This window comes from Labrus bergylta, chromosome 14 (assembly GCF_963930695.1).
Source record: "Labrus bergylta chromosome 14, fLabBer1.1, whole genome shotgun sequence".
In the NCBI taxonomy this organism is placed as follows: Eukaryota; Metazoa; Chordata; class Actinopteri; order Labriformes; family Labridae; genus Labrus; species Labrus bergylta.
This window is the reverse complement of record NC_089208.1, coordinates 7,139,585-7,159,051: the sequence shown is the minus strand read 5'-3', so window position 1 is coordinate 7,159,051 and position 19,467 is coordinate 7,139,585. Positions and strand designations below refer to the sequence as shown.

Genomic DNA, 19,467 nt, shown 5'->3' with positions numbered 1-19,467 from the left:
CAGTCCCTGTAAATATGAAACACTTTACAATAAATAAACATATTTGATCCTCAATGCAAAACACATTTGAAGTTATTAACGTCTGTATGACGATTTTAAATGCCTGTCTTAGTTTGAGCTGTGTTTGTAGGCACTTGAACTCACAGGTTGCTTCATCCATGACGACCGGACACAATGGGCGTTGCACGTGATCCGAAAGCATCAGTGCACACTCGCTGGTGGAGGGTTTTATAACCTATTACCAATCCCCGCTAGTTGGTTTGGGATGGACTTAATATGGCGGACCCTCCGCGAGGACGCGCAAACAGAGGGGTAGTGGGTAGGGATAGGGTGTGGTGGCTGGTTTGAAAAAGACCCACAGAGGCAGGAATAAATTTAAGACTAGAAATATGACAAGAACTACAACATAAATCAGGGAACACTAATGACAGAGAACTTAGGAATGTAACAGCAATAATACACACTAGAACATAGAGGGACACAAGGATAGGAAATGACAAAATAACACATTAAACACTATCTAGGTAACATTAAGATAAAGAAACACACAAGGGAAACAAGTAACACCAGGGAAGACTAAGAATTAAAACATGAACAAAATCTAAACTCTGAAAGAAACAAAATACTTAACCAGATGAAATCCTGACAAGGACATGCTGACAGCTCGTAGCATTGAAACACCAGTAGCCAAGTTAGCTGGTGAAGCTGGGAGTCTTTATTCTGAGTGAGTCTGACACACGTCTTTAAAAACATGAGACTTAATTCTGTTCTTTAAACTTCAGTGATTTTTCTTCTTCATCAGGTTTTAAAATTAAGATTATTGTGACTGAGAGGACGACCACTCTGTAAAAACTCACTGACAGTTTAAATCAAGTTTGAAATCATTAAGTGACGCTGCAGAAAGAAATACAAACGGTTTCAATAAAGTTTGAAAAAAGGAAAAGAAACAAAAAGAACGGCCTCCAAATGATCTGAGGCCAAAGATCTCTTTCACACACACACACGCACACCTACATTCCTGCAGCAGGTTGGACCAGTGACATGTTGCTGAATGCACTGTAAAAACATTCACAGAAAATAACAGCTGAGACGAAGAGCTCAGGTATGCTGCACCTTACACACACACACACACACACACAAACACATACAAGATGTGACTGATACGTTTTTTATAGTGCAGGTAGATCTGAGGCGTCAACATTTGAAACTGAAAGCTGGACTTCAAATGCAGGTGAACAGTCAGACGAGTGAACAGTCAGACGTGCGACAGTCAGACTGGTATTTGACAGGTACAGGTAAACAGACGTCGTGGTGAGCAGCAGGAGCCCGGTGTCGGTGGTTGAGGATTTTTTGTTACGGTAGGAACACCATGATTTTCTTTTTTGTTTTGTTGTTTCTTCATCTGAAGTTTAAGTTTAATTCTTTCAAATGTTATTAAGTTGTGTCTGTAGTTACACCTGTGTGTCTGTAGGGGCACCTGTCTGTCTGTAGTTCCACCTGTCCGTCTATTATAACACCTATCGTTCTGTAGTTACACCTGTCTGTGTGTAGTCTCACCTGTGTGTCTGTAGTGACACCTGTGTGTCTGTAGTTACACCTGTCTGTCTGTAACACCTGGCTGTCTGTAGATACACCTACCTCTAATTACACCTGTCTGTAGTTACACCTCTCTTTCTGTAAGTTCCACCTGTCTGTCTGTCTGTCTGTAGTTACACCTCTTTCTGTAGTTCCACCTGTCTGTCTGTCTGTCTGTCTGCCTGTCTGTAGTTGCACCTGTGTGAGTATCTGTAGTAACACCTGTCTATCTGTAACACCTGTCTGTCTGTCTGTCTGTCTGTCTGTCTGTCTGTCTGTCTGTCTGTCTGTCTGTAGCTGCACCTGTGTGAGTGTAGTTACACCTCTGTGTCTGTAGTAACACCTGTCTATCTGTAACACCGCTCTTTCTGTAGTTCCAACTGTCTGTCTGTCTGTCTGTCTGTCTGTCTGTCTGTAGTTCCATCTGTCTGTCTGTCTGTCTGTCTGTAGTTCCACCTGTCTGTATGTAGTCACACCTGTCAGTAGTTACAACTGTGTGTCTGTAGTTCTGCATGTTTGTGTGTAGTTACAACTGCCTTTCTATAGTAACACCTGTCTGTCTGAGTGTAGTTCCATCTGTGTGTCTGTAGCAACACCTGTCTCTCTGTAGTTACACCTGTGTGTCTAGAGTAACACCTGTCTGTCTGTCTGTCTGTAGTAACACCTGTCTGTCTGTAGTTATACCTGTCTGTCTGTAGTTCCACCTGTCTGTCTGTAGTAACACCTGTCTGTCTATAGTTACACCTGTCTGTCTGTAGTTACACCAGTCTGTCTGAGTGTAGTTACACCTGTCTGTCTGTAATTACACCTCTCTGTCTGAGTGTAGTTACACCTGTCTGTCTGTCTGTCTGTAGTTACACCTGTATGTCTATAGTTACACCTGAGTGAAGTTCCACCTGTCTGTCTGTAGTAATACCTTTCTGTCTGTAGTTACACCTGTCGGTCTATAGTTACACCTGTCTGTCTGTAGTTGCACCAGTCTGTCTGAGTGGAGTTCCATCTGTGTGTCTGTAGCAACACCTGTCTGTCTGTAGTTACACCTGTATGTATATAGTTACATCTGTCTGTCTGAGTGAAGTTCCACCTGTCTGTCTGTAGTAACACCTGTGTCTGTAGTAACACCTGTCTGTCTGTAGTTACTCCTGTCTGTCTGAGTGTAGTTACACCTGTCTGCCTGTAGTTACACCCGTCTGTCTGTAGTTACACCTGTCTGTCTGAGTGCAGTTACACCTGTCTGTCTGTAGTTACACCTGTCTGTCTGTAGTTACACCTGTCTGTCTGTCTCAGATGACTCCTCCTCCTGTCCCAAAGCCTCGGAATCGTTATATGAGGGACGGTCCAGGCTCTGCCTCCTCTCTGGACAGGTAAGTTCACCTGTTTATCCGCATAATTACATTAGACACCATTTTTTATCAAACTTTGTGTGCTATTTTTAGAAACCTGGTTGGTGAGAACGACCTGCTACCTGCATCCTCTAATGGAGATCACCTGAGCACAGGTATGCAGTGTGACTGTGGAGCCTCTTCTTTTTGAGTGAAGTCTGACGCGTTGCTGCTGGTTTTAATCTGAACCGTTGAACCGGTTTGTTGTGGATGTTCTAAAACCAGTTTGTCCTGTGACTGCTGATGAGATCATTTTAGCTTAGTCCTGTTTCAATGTTGATGACATGAATTTGTGTTTTAACCTCAGTCAATTTATTTTATAAGCACATAACAGCACCAGTCTTCAGAGCTCTACTCTTTTTATATTGACACACAATTTAGTTTCTTTGATTGTCAGGTGTGTCAGCTGATGTCTGATGATGATGTCACTGCATCCTTTACCTCAGGTGATGAAGCCCCTCCTCTTCCTCCTCACAATGGCGTCGTCTTCCCGACTCTGGCAGGCATCACTGACATCATCGCCACCAACATCCCGTCATTGGCTGGATTTGCAAATTTCATCGGTGGCTCCTCCCCAGCCCCGACTGCCCCCCTGGCCCCGTCTGCCCCCCCCTCCATAGACACCATGGTGAACAGCATAGCCACCAACATACCTAGCTTAGCAGGAGCTGCTAGCACTGTTGCTAACCCAGCTGCTGTTACAATAAACTCCTCCTCCACCGACACACCTTTACCTGTACCTGATTCTAACAAAGGTGCTACTAACTTAGACAGCATTGTTAGCTCTTTAGCTAACATACCAAGTTTAGCAGGAATTGTTAGCAGTGTGGCAAATCCAGCTGACAGCTCCATGACGACCCAGGCCACGCCCTCAGCCCCACCCCCTTCACTGCAGAGTATTGCTGGAGACCCTAACACAGGTACAGTAACCAATCATTTAATTAATCAATCAATCAGCCAATCAGTGAACAGAGACGATCTCAGTGGAGCTTTGTTTAGAGAGTAAACCTGGTTAAAGCCAGTCTCACTAGTTTCTGATTTTTAAGGCGTTAGTCCCCACATGGCAAACTGTTCTGTAAACTCTGATTAGTCCTCAGGCCTCAGAGGTCTGTGATCCGTTTCTTTCTCAACTCAACTTCAACTTTATGAGGCCCCATTAACACAATAACAATTAACTTAAAACAGAAACTTTTTTTAAAAGTTCCTCGTTCGGACAACAGCACTTTGGTAACAACCATCGTGCATGCCGATCCATGAAAAGGACTAAAAACGCTGTAGTACACTTGTGACTTCATTATGAAATAACACGGTGCTCACATACTGTTCCTTCTACAGAGTGGTGAGATGTAAAACATATAAAAATAGCTAACTGCCTTTTGGCTGTCCTATAAACAATCCTTTAGGCAATTTCAGGAGTAATCTAGCGGCAACAAGATCTACCACCCCCCCCCCCCCCCCCCCCACCCTACATTTGAGAAAAATCAATGTTCAAAACCGTGCTCAGTCAGAGGAATCTGGACTTCAGATTAACCGAGACATTTTTGACGGGTCTCATCCAGGCAACCTTATCTGAAAAAAACGTTTCACCTGTCAGCTGTCCCAGCGCCGGGGACTCTCCCAAAGACCCAGTCCTTCTGGTCTTCCATGTTTAAAACATCATCTGCTGCTTTGAGTTCTTAAATTGTGTTTAGTTAACAATAAATGGACAGCTTCATGAAGCGCTCAGAGGGCGGCTCGTTAGGGGTCAATACTCCTAAACATCTCTGTACACACACACTCAGAGAAAGAGAAAAATAAACAACAAGCAGAGGGTTCACACCCATTGGCTGAATAGGGCAACACACTAACAAACACTTTTTTCCTTATTGGCTGAGCGCTGTCTTCTGTCCTCATGTGTCCAGATGTTGGGGCTCTGTCACAGCTGGTGATATCGACTTTAGACCAGAACTCAGGAGTCACATTACCTCCACTAGAGGGAACTGCTGAGCCCACAAATGGAGGTACAGGAGATTTTTTTCAAGGGCCGTATCCGAATTGCCAAGTACATACTCAATCTTTCAGTATGCAGTAGGCAGTAGGCAGTAGGTACTACCCGTGCTGCATACTGTTAGTATCTACTATTCAGTATGCACACACAGTAGGCAGATATTTGTTCCTACTTCTTCTGATTCATTCAGTAAGGAAGTGACGTCATTTACGTTTCCGAACCGGCCGCATCCACCCATTCTTTTTTTTTGTTTAGCTTTATTCAAGAGGAGTAATGCGCATGTACAGTCAGGTAAACAAAAAACAATATCACAATGTAAATCAAGTAAAAGGCAGATTAAATAACTAAATAACATACAGTACATAAAGGAAAGTACAAATGAAAGACAGTAATATACAGAATATAAAGTAAAATAAACCAATAAATACACATTTAAATAGTGAAATCATTATTTAAATAGAGGGAGAAAGGGTTTTATAATAATGCAGATATTTGTTATATTTTCTGTTGTTAATTAAAAGTAGGGATTTCAGTCGGGACTTTAACTCTAGATTAAAAATGTATTCAATTAATCCACGCTCGTTTGTTTTGATTTGGAGGCGGACGTGACGGGATGATTTACGTTTAATTTTGCACAGCATTGTGGGTGGTAAAATACAATTCATTTCCTGAAAGCACGCCTCCGATCCATACTGCATAAAACCCGGAAGTTAGTATCCATGCTGAAATGTTTAGTATACTGAGGTGGACCCAAACAATGCATACTGAATGACCATGAAAGTTCAGCATACTGAAACTCCATACTGAATAGTACGTACTGCCTACTGAACTGTGACTATTCGGAAAGGACCAAGGTGTCCTCCTTGTGTTGACCCCACAGCCAGTCTGATTCCGCTCTGTTCTGGTTCCAGGTGTAAAGCAGAGTCCTTATCCAATCCGAGGAGAGGATCCGTATGTCACCGTTATGGCTAGTTGGGCGAGCCAGGATGAAATTGATACTGACTCTTCCAATGAGGAAGAAGATCCAGGAGTAAGCATCACCCACTCTGGTGCAGACGGTCCAACAGATGGAGATCCTGCTGCCATTACGGCTAACTCCAACAGGTATGAACAAAGTTACTGTTACAGTTACTGCTAACATGCTAATGTCCTCAGCAGCTAACTCTTCTTTAATTTCCATGTTTGGCAGCAAACCACTCAGTCCTTCAGGTTGTCTGATCCCCAACCGACCGGCCCCGCCTCCTCCCCTGCCTCAGTCAGGAAAGCCTCTGAAACAAAAGACCCCAAGGTACATTTTCAAACAAGCCCACAGCTCCATTTCTGTTCACTATAAGTCCAGACTTCTGGGGACTTTGTTATAAGGTCTCTGCAGTAAGGACTGAATGCTCTGAAGGTGAATTTGGGGCTCAGCCTGCAGCCCTGAACAGTTCTCTGGTTGAGTATTCACAGCACTCAGAAGAGTCTTTCTCACATCAGATGACTACTTATCTTTACAAGTCTTTAGACATCAGTGAAAACAGTCAACAACTAACTCTATGAACCTTTAGTTCTCTTTCATCTCCATTCAGTAGAAACAAAGCTTTAGCTTGTTTTTCTTTGTCTTCCAGATCTCACAATATTTGACTTTACCAGTTCAGAACTACCTCTAAAAGGTCCATGTGATCACAATGTGTTGAACTTTGTGCAGTTAAAGACCTTGAGTGTGTTTGTCCTGCAGAGCCGCCACCATCAGAGTGTCCAGGAAGAAAGGAGGCAGCAAGGGCTCAACGCCACACAGTGCAGTGGTTCGATCAAGCTGGCTGGACGTCTGGAAGGGCTTCAGGTAAATACATCCAACACAGATGGATGGATGAGGGATAGATAGATAGCTATATAGATGGATGGATGAGGGATAGATAGATAGCTATATAGATGGATGGATGGTTGGATGACGGATGGATGAACAGGCTTCATATTTTCTGTGTTTCTCGAACAGACACAATGTTTTATGGGCATCGTTGGATGGACAGCTGATGTCCCTGTGGAAAAAACGTACAGTAAGTCAGTGTATCGTACCTGTCTGTCTGCCGGCCAGTCTTTCTGCCTACGTGTCTGTCTGTCTGTCTGTCTGTCTGTCTGTCTGTCTGTCTATCTGTCTGTCTGTCTATCTGTCAGTCTGCCTGTCTGTCTCTCTGTCTGTGTATTGAGGGCTGTGTTTGTTTCGTTGACAGGACCGTTTCAGTGAGCTGCTCTTTCATGTCTCCAGTATCACCAACATAAAGAAACAGGATAAAGGCAGATTCTCGGTTTACTTCAGGAAGAAACATTATGACTTCATGGCTCATAGTGACGGTGAGATACATGCTGCTGGGGTCCTGCACCCTCTACACTCTTTAATAAACACTCTACTGGCACACACAAACCTGTCAGGTATGTCAACTGGGTCAGGCAGGTTGTCCTACAGCACTGAGGACCAGCTGTGAAGCAGCTCTGCTCCATGTCCAGCTGTAGGAGAAATGAAACATGATGTTGCTTTTATGCTCCACTGTTGATGTTTTGCAGGATCAGGTTGGCATTTGATAATTCTTAATTCTCCTTCTTGTTTTTTCAGAGGTTCATGAAGGCTGGGTCACATCTCTGCTGGCATCTCGAGGCCAGCCAAGTCCTGCCCCCCCCGAGCTCCATGGACAAATCACAATCAAGGACCCACGGAGCCGAGTTTATGCCGCACTATGGGGTCATGACCTCTGGATTTACCCAAACAAGGAGGGCTTCCAGCTGGGCATCGCCTCCTTCTCCATCCCTCTGAACGTGGCCACCGTGAAATCTACAGGAAAACACTCGTTTACCCTCATCACTCCGTACAAGAGCTTCAAGTAAGGGTCTGTCTGTCTGTCTGTCTGTCTGTCTGTCTGTCTGTCTGTCTGCCTGCCTGTCTGTCTGTCTGTCTATATAACAAATATTTAATACATTGTTTTTTTCTTCTTCCTGTTCTCTTTTTCTTTCCTCTCTGTGGTCGCCTCCTCTGTCTCTCTGGCCTCTCTTGATGTCTGCAGCCTGTCAGTTGATTCATCAAAGGACCTGGCTGCCTGGTTGGAGGGTCTATCCTCATCTATACGCAGTGCTCTTTCCTGCAGTCATGTGGCGCTGCGTCTTTGGGAAAACCCGGACAACAAAGTGTGCGGTGACTGTGGCTCAGCCAATCCTGAGTGGGCGTCAGTCAACCTTCTGCTGGTCGTCTGTCAAGCCTGTGCAGGTACGAGCTAACAGACCAATCAAAGAGGCTGAAAAAGAGCTGTTCAATTAAGACAACTGAGTGGAACACACCTGGTTTACAAACGTCAAGATGTTAACAGCTCCTGTTTTTAGGTCAGCATCGAGCTCTGAGCAGCAACCTGTCCAAGGTCCGCAGTCTGAAGATGGACAACAAGGTGTGGACTGAACCACTCATACAGGTGAGGATGAGAATGAACCACTCATACAGATGAGGGTGAGAATGAACCACTCATACAGATGAGGGTGAGAATGAACCACTCATACAGGTGAGGGGGGACTGAACCACTCATACAGGTGAGGGTGAGAATGAACCACTCATACAGATGAGGGTGAGAATGAACCACTCATACAGGTGAGGGGGGCAACACTCATACAGGTGAGGGTGGACTGAACCACTCATACAGGTGAGGGGGGCAACACTCATACAGATGAGGGTGAGAATGAACCACTCATACAGGTGAGGGTGGACTGAACCACTCATACAGGTGAGGGGGGCAACACTCATACAGATGAGGGTGAGAATGAACCACTCATACAGGTGAGGGGGCGAACACTCATACAGGTGAGGGGGGACTGAACCACTCATACAGGTGAGGGGGGGAAACACTCATACAGGTGAGGGTGGGATGACTCATATAGGTAAACACAATTCATGACCTTTAACCTTTTCTTCTCCCAGCTGTTTGTTGCCTACGGTAACAGGCTGGCCAATCAGGTGTGGGCTCCAGCGGTGCCGGCGTTGGAGCAGCTGCGTCCGGACTCGTCGGATGAGGAGAGGTCCAGGTTCATCCAGGATAAATACAGCAGGGGGCGCTACAAACGAGTCCACGCTCTGGCCTCGTCACTCCCTCTAATGGATCAGGTGAGTCTTGTTACCTTTAGAGACTCGGACTCGTTAACTTTCACAGTTTTCATGTTAGAGTTCAATTTTCATAAGAGACTAAAACATTCATGTTCATGTTTAACACATCAAGAAACATCAGCTCATAATTGACTTCAATATTGTGTGTGTGTGTGTGTGTGTGTGTGTGTGTGTGTGTGTGTGTGTGTGTGTGTGTGTGTGTGTGTGTGTGTGTGTGTGTGTGTGTTTCAGAGGCTACGTCAGGTGGTGTGTGGAGACGATGTAGAAGAAACGATGTCTCTGATCTGCTCTGGAGCAAAGGTTCATTTATGACTCTAATCTCATAGATCAATAACCATTAACTACACACACACACACACACACACACACACACACACACACACACACACGCAAACACACACACACACACACACAAATCTAAATGTTTTTGGAAGAGAAGTTATTATAGATAAACTATGTTGTTTATTTATGATGTATCCGTGTTTTACCTGAAGTTCAAACACACCTCACCCACTGCAAAATAAGACAAAATTAAACGTGAAGTGAAACCTGTGCAGTCAGGGATCCCAACAGGTGTGAATCATACAGGTGTTGAACTGAGTCAAGTAGGGTTACATGGCGCTAGATATTCGAATTTCTGATCGTATCAGACGCTGTTGGGACTTTTTAAACGCATGTAAACATCTTAGTCCGACCTACATCGAACCAAAATCGGCCCATAATGGACATCTCATAATCGGAAAAGAACTCGTACATAAGTCGTTCATAGTCGGCAAACTAACGGCGTGTAAACTCAGCCATCGTATCGTCATCGGATTTTGCGTTCTGCGCATGCTTGAGAATTTCTGCCGGGGCTTTCACCTAGAAGTGGAAGGAGACGACGTAATAAATAGTAGTGTTGTTGCCGGAAACGGCGTCCTTCTGCTGTTATCGCCGCAGCCAAAAGATCTGTTGTTCTTCTAAAATGCATTATTAGAATGTAAATAATGCACGAAATGTACGTAGCTGTAGCGTCGTCCATCTCCTCCTACGCCAGCTTTGTTTGAATGCCACCAGATAGTTTGTTGTTGCTGTGACGTATAGGTCAACCGGAAGTGGATCTATAACCACTAGTTGAAAGGGGTACAGCGCCACGTAGCGGAGTCAGCCATTCTCCGACCATTTATACGATTCTCTGATTGACATATATACTCAGACAAGTGACAGCTGTCCGTTTGAGTAGCAAATCGGTATATGACTTAATCGTATCAAGCTATCCCATGTAAACGCACAGTTTTACCGCTCTACAGGTGTGTCAATCAAACCCTCAAAACCCCTCCCCCATCCTGCTGGCTGAGAGAGCCAATCAGGCTCTGCAGACCGAGCTGCTACGCCTCAATGAGTACACAGGTAAGAAACAGGTAACACACACACAAGTAGCAGACAGCTAACACACACAGACAAGTAACACAAACACACAAATAGCACACACAAACAGGTAACACAAACACACCAATAGCACACACAAACAGGTAACACAAACACACCAATAGCACACACAAACAGGTAACACAAACACACCAATAGCACACACACAGGTAACACACACAAACAGGTAACACACACACAAGTAGCAGACAGGTAACACCCACAAAAAAGTAACACACACACAAGTAGCAGACAGGTAACACACACAAACAGATAACACACAAAAAAGTAACAAACACACAAGTAGCAGACAGGTAACACACACAAACAGGTAACACACACAAACAAGTAACACACACTAATTGCAGACAGGTAATACACACACACACACACACACACACACACACACACACACACAGGTAACACACAAACATACAAACACGTTACATAAAGGCAATAAGTAAACAGGAAACACACACACTTAAAGTAACAATAACACAACCCCTTTGGTTGGTCTTCTCACCTTGCTGTACTCACCTTATGTACAAGTTAACATTCTGGTGTTCTCCAGCACACTGTGACATCACTGGTGGGTGTGGTCACTCAGATTTACTGTTTGAAATACCTGGATGTCATTCTTTATTCAGGTGTGTTTATTCTGCTTTTTTTAAAGTGGTCCCGCCATACCTGCCACAGTCGACTAATAGGAGGCTTGACTACGCCCCCTCAGGTAGGGTGACTCACCTATATTAATTTTAAACACCACAAAGAGTTTATATTAGTAAATATTACTTAGTGTATAACTTGTATTGCCTCTCCGTGATTCTGAGTCATGGTAGCGACTGTACGGTGGCTCTCAGAGGACAAAAAAGTTCCAGATTCTCTTTGATGCTTTTATAAAACTGAGTATATGAAAGGTTTGTCCCTTATCCTAACGAGTTGTGTACACTTAAACTCTAATTCAAATTCATAGTGTTTGTGTGTGTGTGTGTGTGTGTGTGTGTGTGTGTGTGTGTGTGTGCTTGTGTGTGTGCGTGTGCGTGTGCATGTGTGTATATGCAGTTGAGGAAGAGGAGGAAGAGCTTCATGGTAAACTGGAAGAAGATCGTTTTCTGTTCTCGTCAGAAAACAACTCTGCAGCGTGCGACGTCCTCGACCTGCGAGAGGTTCTCTCTGTGTTCCTCAAAGAAGGGTAAATACTACCGATACTGAGATTAAGTTCTTTTCTAGTCTTTTGACAACTCGCACACATTCACACACTGATGGTAGAGGCTGCTGAGTAAAGAGTCCATCAGTATTAACTCATCCATTCATACACATTTACAACCCGCTGAAGCAGCAGTAGCAACTTTGGGTTAAGTGTCTTTTCTCAAACACACATCCCCGTGTGTCTGCGGGATCGAACCCCAGACCTTCTGTTGAGAGTAGACCAAGTCTACCACTGAACCACAGCCACACTTGATAGGCAGAGCATCAAGTCACTTTGATGCTCTGCCTGACAGATAGAGACAAACTGTACGAACTGCTTAACAGGTCCCTCTGGTGGAGACTCTGGGTCACTGCAGGCTCATATAAATATTAATCTTCCCTGAGGTAGTAAAAAATAATTAAAACTAGATGAGCTGTCAGAGCAGAAACACTGAACAGACAGAAGCTCTGAATAAAAAACCTTTGTGTTTCAGAGAGGATCATCAGTTTCAGATGGTGACGCTCAGCGATCAGCTGGTCTGTGCAGCTGACAACCAGGAGGCACTGTTGAGTCACCTGACCCACATCTTGAAGGTGAGCTCAAGTTTGTAAGCGATCGAGTTAACTGAAGTTTAAGTGGTCAAATTAACTGGAGTTTAAGTTTTCGAGTTAACTGAAGTTTAAGATTGAGTTAACTAATCACTTGTTATCAATATAACCTGAACTCTCTTTGTAACGTCAACAAAAGTTGACCATACAACCTGTCTTCATGTTTTCAGGTGATTCTCCCAGCAGGTGTCTCTTATGCAGAGGTGGGAGGGGCTTCTGCTGCCAGCAAAGTGTCTGTTGTTGAAGTGGGTGAAGACTCGTTTTTCTTTGATGCCTGGTTGTTACTGTGGGAGGAGGGAGTCAGCATTCATCCTGTCAATAAACACAAGCAGCAGACTGTGAGGATGGAACTGAGCACGCTCAGCAACCATGGTAACAATTTATTCCATGTTCACACCTCAGATACTCCAAGAGTTTATGAAAACATTGCGTTTTGTGTTATAATTGTGTCTCATCTTCTACTTCAATTTCAGACTCTAATAAAGCAGTACGTTAACTAACTAATTATTATTATTAAATATTATTATTTTATATTATTATTTTTTTATATTATAAATATTCACATTAACAGTTGGAAAGAGAGGACATGTGTTTATTAAAACCTGAAGAAGAAGAGTTTATTATCAGTTTTAAAAAGTCTTTGATCACATCTGTGTTTTCTCTTACAGAGATGGATCCATCTGAAAACATTATCACCTTAGCAACCACAGACAGGTGTGTAACAGACACACACACAGATTTTCCCATTTCGTCTCCAGCACAGCTTCGTAACAAAGCTCTGCTGTCATTACTTCTCTGTTACACATTAAATCCTCCACAACGTGAAATCAGTGTCACAGTGAGGATCTGTGTTGTTAACAAAGAGAGAGAGGCTCGGGGTGTAAAAACACAGGGCAAGCTTCACATACACATAAACTCAGAGCTGTCAGGGCAGAACAGCGCTGTGTGTGTGCGTGTGCGTGTGCGTGTGCGTGTGTGTGTGTGTGTGTGTGTGTGTGTCCCTCTTATGGAGGATCAGAGCTAATCAGACCTATTCGGTTTTTTGAACCAGGCTGTAAACATGTTAATCTCTGCTGTAAAAAACAGGCTTTTTTGAATGGGTGTGTATGTGACTTCCTGTGCTTCTGCAGCCAGCCTCTAGTGGACACTCGAGGAACTGCAGGATTTTACACTTCAGCACTGGCTTCATTTTTAAACACGAAGTTGCTGATTGGTAAAGAGGCTACAGAGACAAATGTTACTGTTACTGGTGAATGAGTTCATATAAACTGTTGTTTTATATGGACTCCAAAACATGAAGTGATTCCTGTATGGTGATCGGTCGAGCTAAGCACAGGTATATGTGACATCATAGGTTGGTTGTTGTTGTTCTCAGCAGGAGTGTGTCAGTGCGTTTTGAGGAGCAGCACAGCTGTCAGTCCTGGTTTGACCACTTGCAGAGAGCTCTGACCAATCAGAGAGCAGCTCCACAGCATCCTACAGCCAATCACAGCTCAGCCCCTCCCTCTCTGTACCCAGTGATGGACGTGGGCTGCAGGGGGTCAGTCCCCGCCGCCATCGAACGCTGCATCTCCCATGTCACTGCTCATGGTCAGTGTGTGCTCTAACATCTACACAACTACACAAAAACAATACACAACTCACCTCGTGTGTGTGTGTGTGTGTGTGTGTGTGTGTGTGTGTGTGTGTGTGTGTGTGTGTGTGTGTGTGTGTGTGTGTGTGTGTGTGTGCGCGCGCGCGCGCGCGTGTGTGTGTGTCAGGTCTGAAGGTGGAGGGCATTTACCGGCGCTGTGGCATCGCCTCCAAAGTCATCAAGTTAATGGAGGCTCTTATGACATCACCTAGCTCCGCCCCTCTGGAGAGTGATGAGCAAGGTGTGTTAGACGCTGGCTCCGCCCTCAAACAATATGTCCGCCAGCAGCAGAGTCTAATCCCTGACAAAGAGCTACAACAGTGGCAGCATGCTGCAGGTTAGTACTAATAATTAAAGAGACCGGCTTAGTACATATACATAAAGTAGTACTGTAGTATTAACAGGTAGTAGTACTGTAGTATTAACAGGTAGTAGTGCTGTAGTATTAACAGGTAGTATTAACAGGTAGTAGTGCTGTAGTATTAACAGGTAGTAGAGCTGTAGTATTAACAGGTAGTAGTGCTGTAGTGTTAACAGGTAGTAGTGCTGTAGTATTAACAGGTAGTATTAACAGGTAGTAGTGCTGTAGTATTAACAGGTAGTAGTGCTGTAGTATTAACAGGTAGTAGTGCTGTAGTATTAACAGGTAGTAGAGCTGTAGTATTAACAGGTAGTAGTGCTGTAGTATTAACAGGTAGTAGAGCTGTAGTATTAACAGGTAGTAGTGCTGTAGTATTAACAGGTAGTATTAACAGGTAGTAGTGCTGTAGTATTAACAGGTAGTAGAGCTGTAGTATTAACAGGTAGTAGTGCTGTAGTATTAACAGGTAGTATTAACAGGTAGTAGTGCTGTAGTATTAACAGGTAGTAGTGCTGTAGTATTAACAGGTAGTATTAACAGGTAGTAGAGCTGTAGTATTAACAGGTAATAGAGCTGTAGTATTAACAGGTAGTATTAACAGGTAGTAGTGCTGTAGTATTAACAGGTAGTAGTGCTGTAGTATTAACAGGTAGTAGTGCTGTAGTATTAACAGGTAGTAGTGCTGTAGTATTAACAGGTAGTATTAACAGGTAGTAGTGCTGTAGTATTAACAGGTAGTAGTGCTGTAGTATTAACAGGTAGTAGTGCTGTAGTATTAACAGGTAGTAGTGCTGTAGTATTAACAGGTAGTAGTGCTGTAGTTTTACTGACAGTTCTTCTCTCTCAGCTGTTTCAGATGAACTCTCCAGGTTTTCAGCCTACAGACGGTTGCTACAGCATCTTCCTGATGACAACCGAGCAACACTGAACGCACTTTTTGGACACTTTTACATGTAACGCAGACACACACACACACACACACACACACACACACACACACACACACACACACACACACACACACACACACACACACACACACACACACACACACACTTTTATTTCTTTATCTTTCTTTATCTTTATCTTAGGGCTGTGATACTATGAATTATTTAATCACAATTTAACACATTCAGTGCTTTTATTTTGTAATTCCTTAAGATAGTTTTGTCCTTCCTGTTTGGCTAAAACCCTGATTTTATTTTGATATAAAGTAAGGAGGATTTTCTACGGTGCTCCTAAAGGGACATAATAGCATGAGGTTATTCGTGATTAAGTATACTGGCAGCTATATCCTGTACTCGTGTTAAAATTGTATAATATCTAATTGTCCTCACAGAGTGATAAAGACCTGTCGTGTGTTCTTGTCCTCCTCAGGGTCCAGGTGTTCTCTCAGGTAAACAAGATGTCTGCTCACAACCTGGCTGTGGTTCTGGTCCCCACTCTGTTTCAGACCATGAACCAGGACCTTCTCCGTCTGACCCGAGAGTTCATCATCCACCACACACTCCTCTTCCTGGTCAGTCACATGTGAAGTTATTAACACATAAATAATAATCATAGATTGGCTTTAGAGAGCGACCCTAGGACGCTTCGCATGGTGGAGGGAGAAGACAAAGATCAGAAACACCTGAGACAGGTAGCAGCTGATGTAAAGCAATGGAGAGCCAGAGTTCAGGGAGGTGATAGGCTGTGGAGAACAGATGGTGTTTTAGGAGTTATGTGTTATATCAACTGACAACATCAGTGTCATGATGATGAATGAAAGACATGTTATGAATATGTCGTAAACAACTGTATTACTATAATACTATTAATGTATGACGTAGTTTTATTCATACCATAACATGTGCATATTACATGTGATGGTATGTTGTAGTAATGGTGTTATAATGGTGTAATAATGGCATTATAAAGGTGTAATAATGGTGTTATAATGGTGTAATAATGGTGTTATAAAGGTGTAATACTGATTAATAATGTTGTTATAATGGTGTAGTAATGGTGTAGTAATGGTTCTAACCTTAACGTCAGCATGCTGCTATCCATAACAACACGAAGAACGATCAATATTTCCCCTGAAAGTTTTTGAATGCTTTAATAATGAAATATAAATATCTGTGCAGACACCCGGGGGAGGGCAGAGACAGGAGGAGGAGGAGGAGGAGGAGGAGGAACAGATCACGGCTTTATAAAGAAAAGAGGAGGAGAAGATCGCGGCTATATAAAGAAAAGAGGAGGAGAAGATCGCAGCTTTATTAAGAAAAGAGGAGGAGAAGATCGCGGCTTTATAAAGAAAAGAGGAGGAGCAGATCGCGGCTTTATAAAGAAAAGAGGAGGAGGAGGAGGAGGGGTTTTTTAGTTCTTTTTTATGAATGGGGTATCAGTTAAACTCATGATTGAACTTAAATCTATACATATAGCAGTGTAGTGCTAATATTATTAAACGTTTAAAGAATAATTTTTCTTAATAATAATAAACTTTTAATTAAAGCTCTGAACTGTAAATCACTGTGTTGTGTTCTCTCACAGTGCCCCCTACAGCCCACTGTATCAACCTGCTGGCGTTTTATCTGAGTTCAATTATTTAAAGTGAGAAAACAACAAAACTCTGTATTCATCCAATCAATGAAGTCTGTCATCGACTCAATAGAAAGTTTTATTTTCATATACACCTACGGGTGCTGAGAGGGACAAACAAGTTGAACCATCTCCAGGGAACCATCAAAGTATTTGTTGAACAGGAGAGATTTATTTGTCTTTGTATTTCCGACCACTGATTCAGTCCTTACAGCTCTGTCAATAAAACTTTATTAGTCATGAACAAACTGACGATGATCTACGTTTATGATTCATGTAAACACATTTACACATCATACAGGTGAGCCTCTGTGTCCAGGTTACCATGAGGTTAGCTCTGATTGATCGTCTTCACACGTAGATGTCTTCTTCATCCACAGACTTCTGCCCTGTGATTTGTGTTTCCATGGAAACCACAGGATAACAACTTACTGTTGAGAGGAGAACAAGTTAGCATGTTAGCATCTTTTAGCGTGTGTGTTTGTGTGTATGTGTGTTACCATAATGAGACTCCTCCTCTTTATCCTGGATATCCTCCACATTCTTCGTCTTGTTGCCATGGTGACCATGCATCACTATATACACATTTTCCTGCAAAGGACCTGCACCAGGAGAGCAGATTATAATTCATTCATTAGATCATAATTTAATATAAATAATCAAATTAAAATGATCATGTCACAAATCAGGCTGTCTCTGATTGGCTGATGTACCTGCTGAAGTCATTCTCTGGCGGCTCCTCCTCCTGAGCATGATGATGACGATGAAGACGGCGATAAAGACGAGTAGGAGGAACATGAACACACCCACCAACACACTGCTGCCCCCTACAGACAGACAGTGCTGTTACTGTAAATATTTTTTTACATGCTTATAAACATTGTATAGCTAATTATATTATATACCGTGTTTATCGAGCCCCGCCTCCTCCACCTCCAGCAGGAAGGTTTCATTCAGTTGTCTCTGCCCACTGGCATCAAACACCTCCATGCTGTAGCGTCCTGCATCCTGACTCTGTACTTGTGAGAACAACAGCGAGCCGTCGCTCTGCTGTTTGCAGCGTTTGTGGTGACACTGCTCCACATTCCTACTCCGTGACATCACCAGATGCAGGTGAGTCCACCTGACGTCCCACCCAGGCTGCAGCCGTGCCTCCTTCAGCCGCTGTGAGGTCATCAGGACACGGTCCCCGCTACGTGCAGTGACGAGCTCTACAGCTGGAGTCAAGCACACAAACATCAGCTGACAGGTGTCTACACTCGTTAAAAGTCTCTACACTCGTTGCAGGTATTTGGTTGGTTAAGTTGAGTGGTTGGTAAATTGGTTGTTTGATTGGTTCATTGGTCAAGTGGTTGTTTGGTCTGTTGGTCAGTCGGTCAGTCGGTCAGTCGGTTGATTGTTGGTTGGTCCATTGGTCCATTGGTCTGTTGATTTCTTGGTTGATATCGATTGGTTGGTTCATTGGTTGGTTGTTTGGTTGGTTCGTCTTTGGTTCATTGACCTCAATGATTATTTTCTTATCAAACCTCATGGGAAGCCTCAAACTTCACCTGTTTAACAAGGATCTGATAAGGAGGACGCACTCTCATCTGCAGACTGATTCTCATTTCCTACTACAACACACACACACACACGATCTGTGGTTGACAGATATGAAGACTGACCGTCACTCTTCATCATCATCGTCATCAGCAACACCAGAAACAGCATATCCACTGGCTGTAGTCCACTCTGTCTGCGACTGCTGGCTCCACCCCCTCAGCTGTCAATCACTGTGAGAGAGGAAACGCATTCTCTCAGTGGTCCAAGTGTGTGTGTGTGTGTGTGTGTGTGTGTGTGTGTGTGTGTGTGTGTGTGTGTGTGTGTGTGTGTGTGTATGTGTGTGTGTGTGTATGTATGTGTGTGTGTTGACAGATGTAAATGTTTCTTTCGTAAATCTCAATAAAGTATTCTGTTTGAATGAAACTTTAATTATTGTTTAATCGGACAACACAAACACACACACACACGCACGCACACTCACACACACAAACGCACACACATGCACACACACATTAAATACACATAATATATCTTAAATACATACACACACATACAGTAAGTCCATACAAACAACCACACGGATATAAAAAGAAACAGAATATGGAACAGGTAGAGAGCTGACCTGAGTGTGTGACGGACCTCTTCTTCGAGTATCATCAAATTAGGAAGTGAAAGATTGAGAAACAAAGTGTAAGTGACAGAGACAAACTGACCAATCAGAGATAAGCAGGAAATCACACAGAAAGTGTGGTCAAAACAGACAGCTAAATGAGAGTTTCCTTTGATGTTGAGGTCTCTTAGAAATTCAGAAAACAAGAGCAGATAGATATCTTTTATCTCCTTCTCCTTTACAGATGTACCCTAACCCTAACCCTCTCACAGGGATACTAAAGACAAACTGTTACCTTGATAGCACTGAACCTGGAGAACTCCCAATGTTTAAGCTCCTTTTTCTCACCTTTATATTCCAGCGACCCCTTGGCCCAAACTGTGAGCTGTCTGAAAACTGCTTCAGTTCAGATCGTGAACATTTAGACATGACGTTAAATAAGAGCCATATTAGCATGAAAGACATGAATCATGGCA

At 43.3% G+C, this 19,467-nt stretch overlaps 2 protein-coding genes across 3 annotated transcripts; one reads left to right on the top strand and one right to left on the bottom strand.

The window, feature by feature from the left end:
* The first annotated feature begins 1,139 nt into the window (after positions 1-1,139).
* LOC110000119 (arf-GAP with Rho-GAP domain, ANK repeat and PH domain-containing protein 1) lies at positions 1,140-17,091 on the top strand. 2 transcript variants are annotated; one of them, XM_020655294.3, is made up of 26 exons: positions 1,140-1,358; positions 2,863-2,939; positions 3,012-3,073; positions 3,404-3,877; positions 4,859-4,957; positions 5,856-6,048; positions 6,134-6,232; positions 6,662-6,766; positions 6,920-6,980; positions 7,155-7,275; positions 7,535-7,799; positions 7,980-8,179; positions 8,293-8,378; positions 8,879-9,061; positions 9,293-9,361; positions 10,351-10,450; positions 11,142-11,198; positions 11,531-11,660; positions 12,151-12,250; positions 12,436-12,637; positions 12,934-12,979; positions 13,641-13,855; positions 14,026-14,235; positions 15,107-15,212; positions 15,637-15,778; positions 16,386-17,091. In XM_020655294.3, exons 2-26 carry the CDS (start codon positions 2,863-2,865, stop codon positions 16,452-16,454), a joined length of 3,471 nt encoding a protein of 1,156 aa, XP_020510950.2. In that variant the 5' UTR covers positions 1,140-1,358; the 3' UTR covers positions 16,455-17,091. The 2 variants fall into 2 exon arrangements, with proteins under 2 accessions (XP_020510950.2, XP_020510952.2); XM_020655296.3 differs by having other exon boundaries at positions 1,141-1,358; positions 13,644-13,855.
* LOC110000130 (uncharacterized) lies at positions 17,048-19,403 on the bottom strand. Its single transcript, XM_020655309.3, has 6 exons — positions 19,004-19,403; positions 18,504-18,611; positions 17,745-18,056; positions 17,553-17,666; positions 17,340-17,441; positions 17,048-17,270 (listed from the first exon to the last, which is right to left on the bottom strand). Exons 2-6 carry the CDS (start codon positions 18,547-18,549, stop codon positions 17,191-17,193), a joined length of 654 nt encoding a protein of 217 aa, XP_020510965.2. The 5' UTR covers positions 18,550-18,611; positions 19,004-19,403; the 3' UTR covers positions 17,048-17,190.
* Positions 19,404-19,467: the final 64 nt, after the last annotated feature.

Bases quoted from the DNA above. Each gene is read 5' to 3' on its own strand.
- LOC110000119 (XM_020655294.3), top strand. From the start codon at position 2,863: ATGACTCCTCCTCCTGTCCCAAAGCCTCGGAATCGTTATATGAGGGAC. The intron at 9,062-9,292 runs GTGAGTCTTGTT...TGTGTGTTTCAG, and splicing joins CACTCCCTCTAATGGATCAG to AGGCTACGTCAGGTGGTGTG. The intron at 15,779-16,385 runs GTCAGTCACATG...ATATCTGTGCAG, and splicing joins ACCACACACTCCTCTTCCTG to ACACCCGGGGGAGGGCAGAG.
- LOC110000130 (XM_020655309.3), bottom strand. From the start codon at position 18,549: ATGCTGTTTCTGGTGTTGCTGATGACGATGATGATGAAGAGTGACG. The intron at 18,057-18,503 runs GTCAGTCTTCAT...GCTTGACTCCAG, and splicing joins GATGATGATGAAGAGTGACG to CTGTAGAGCTCGTCACTGCA. The intron at 17,442-17,552 runs GTACATCAGCCA...CTCCTGGTGCAG, and splicing joins CCAGAGAATGACTTCAGCAG to GTCCTTTGCAGGAAAATGTG.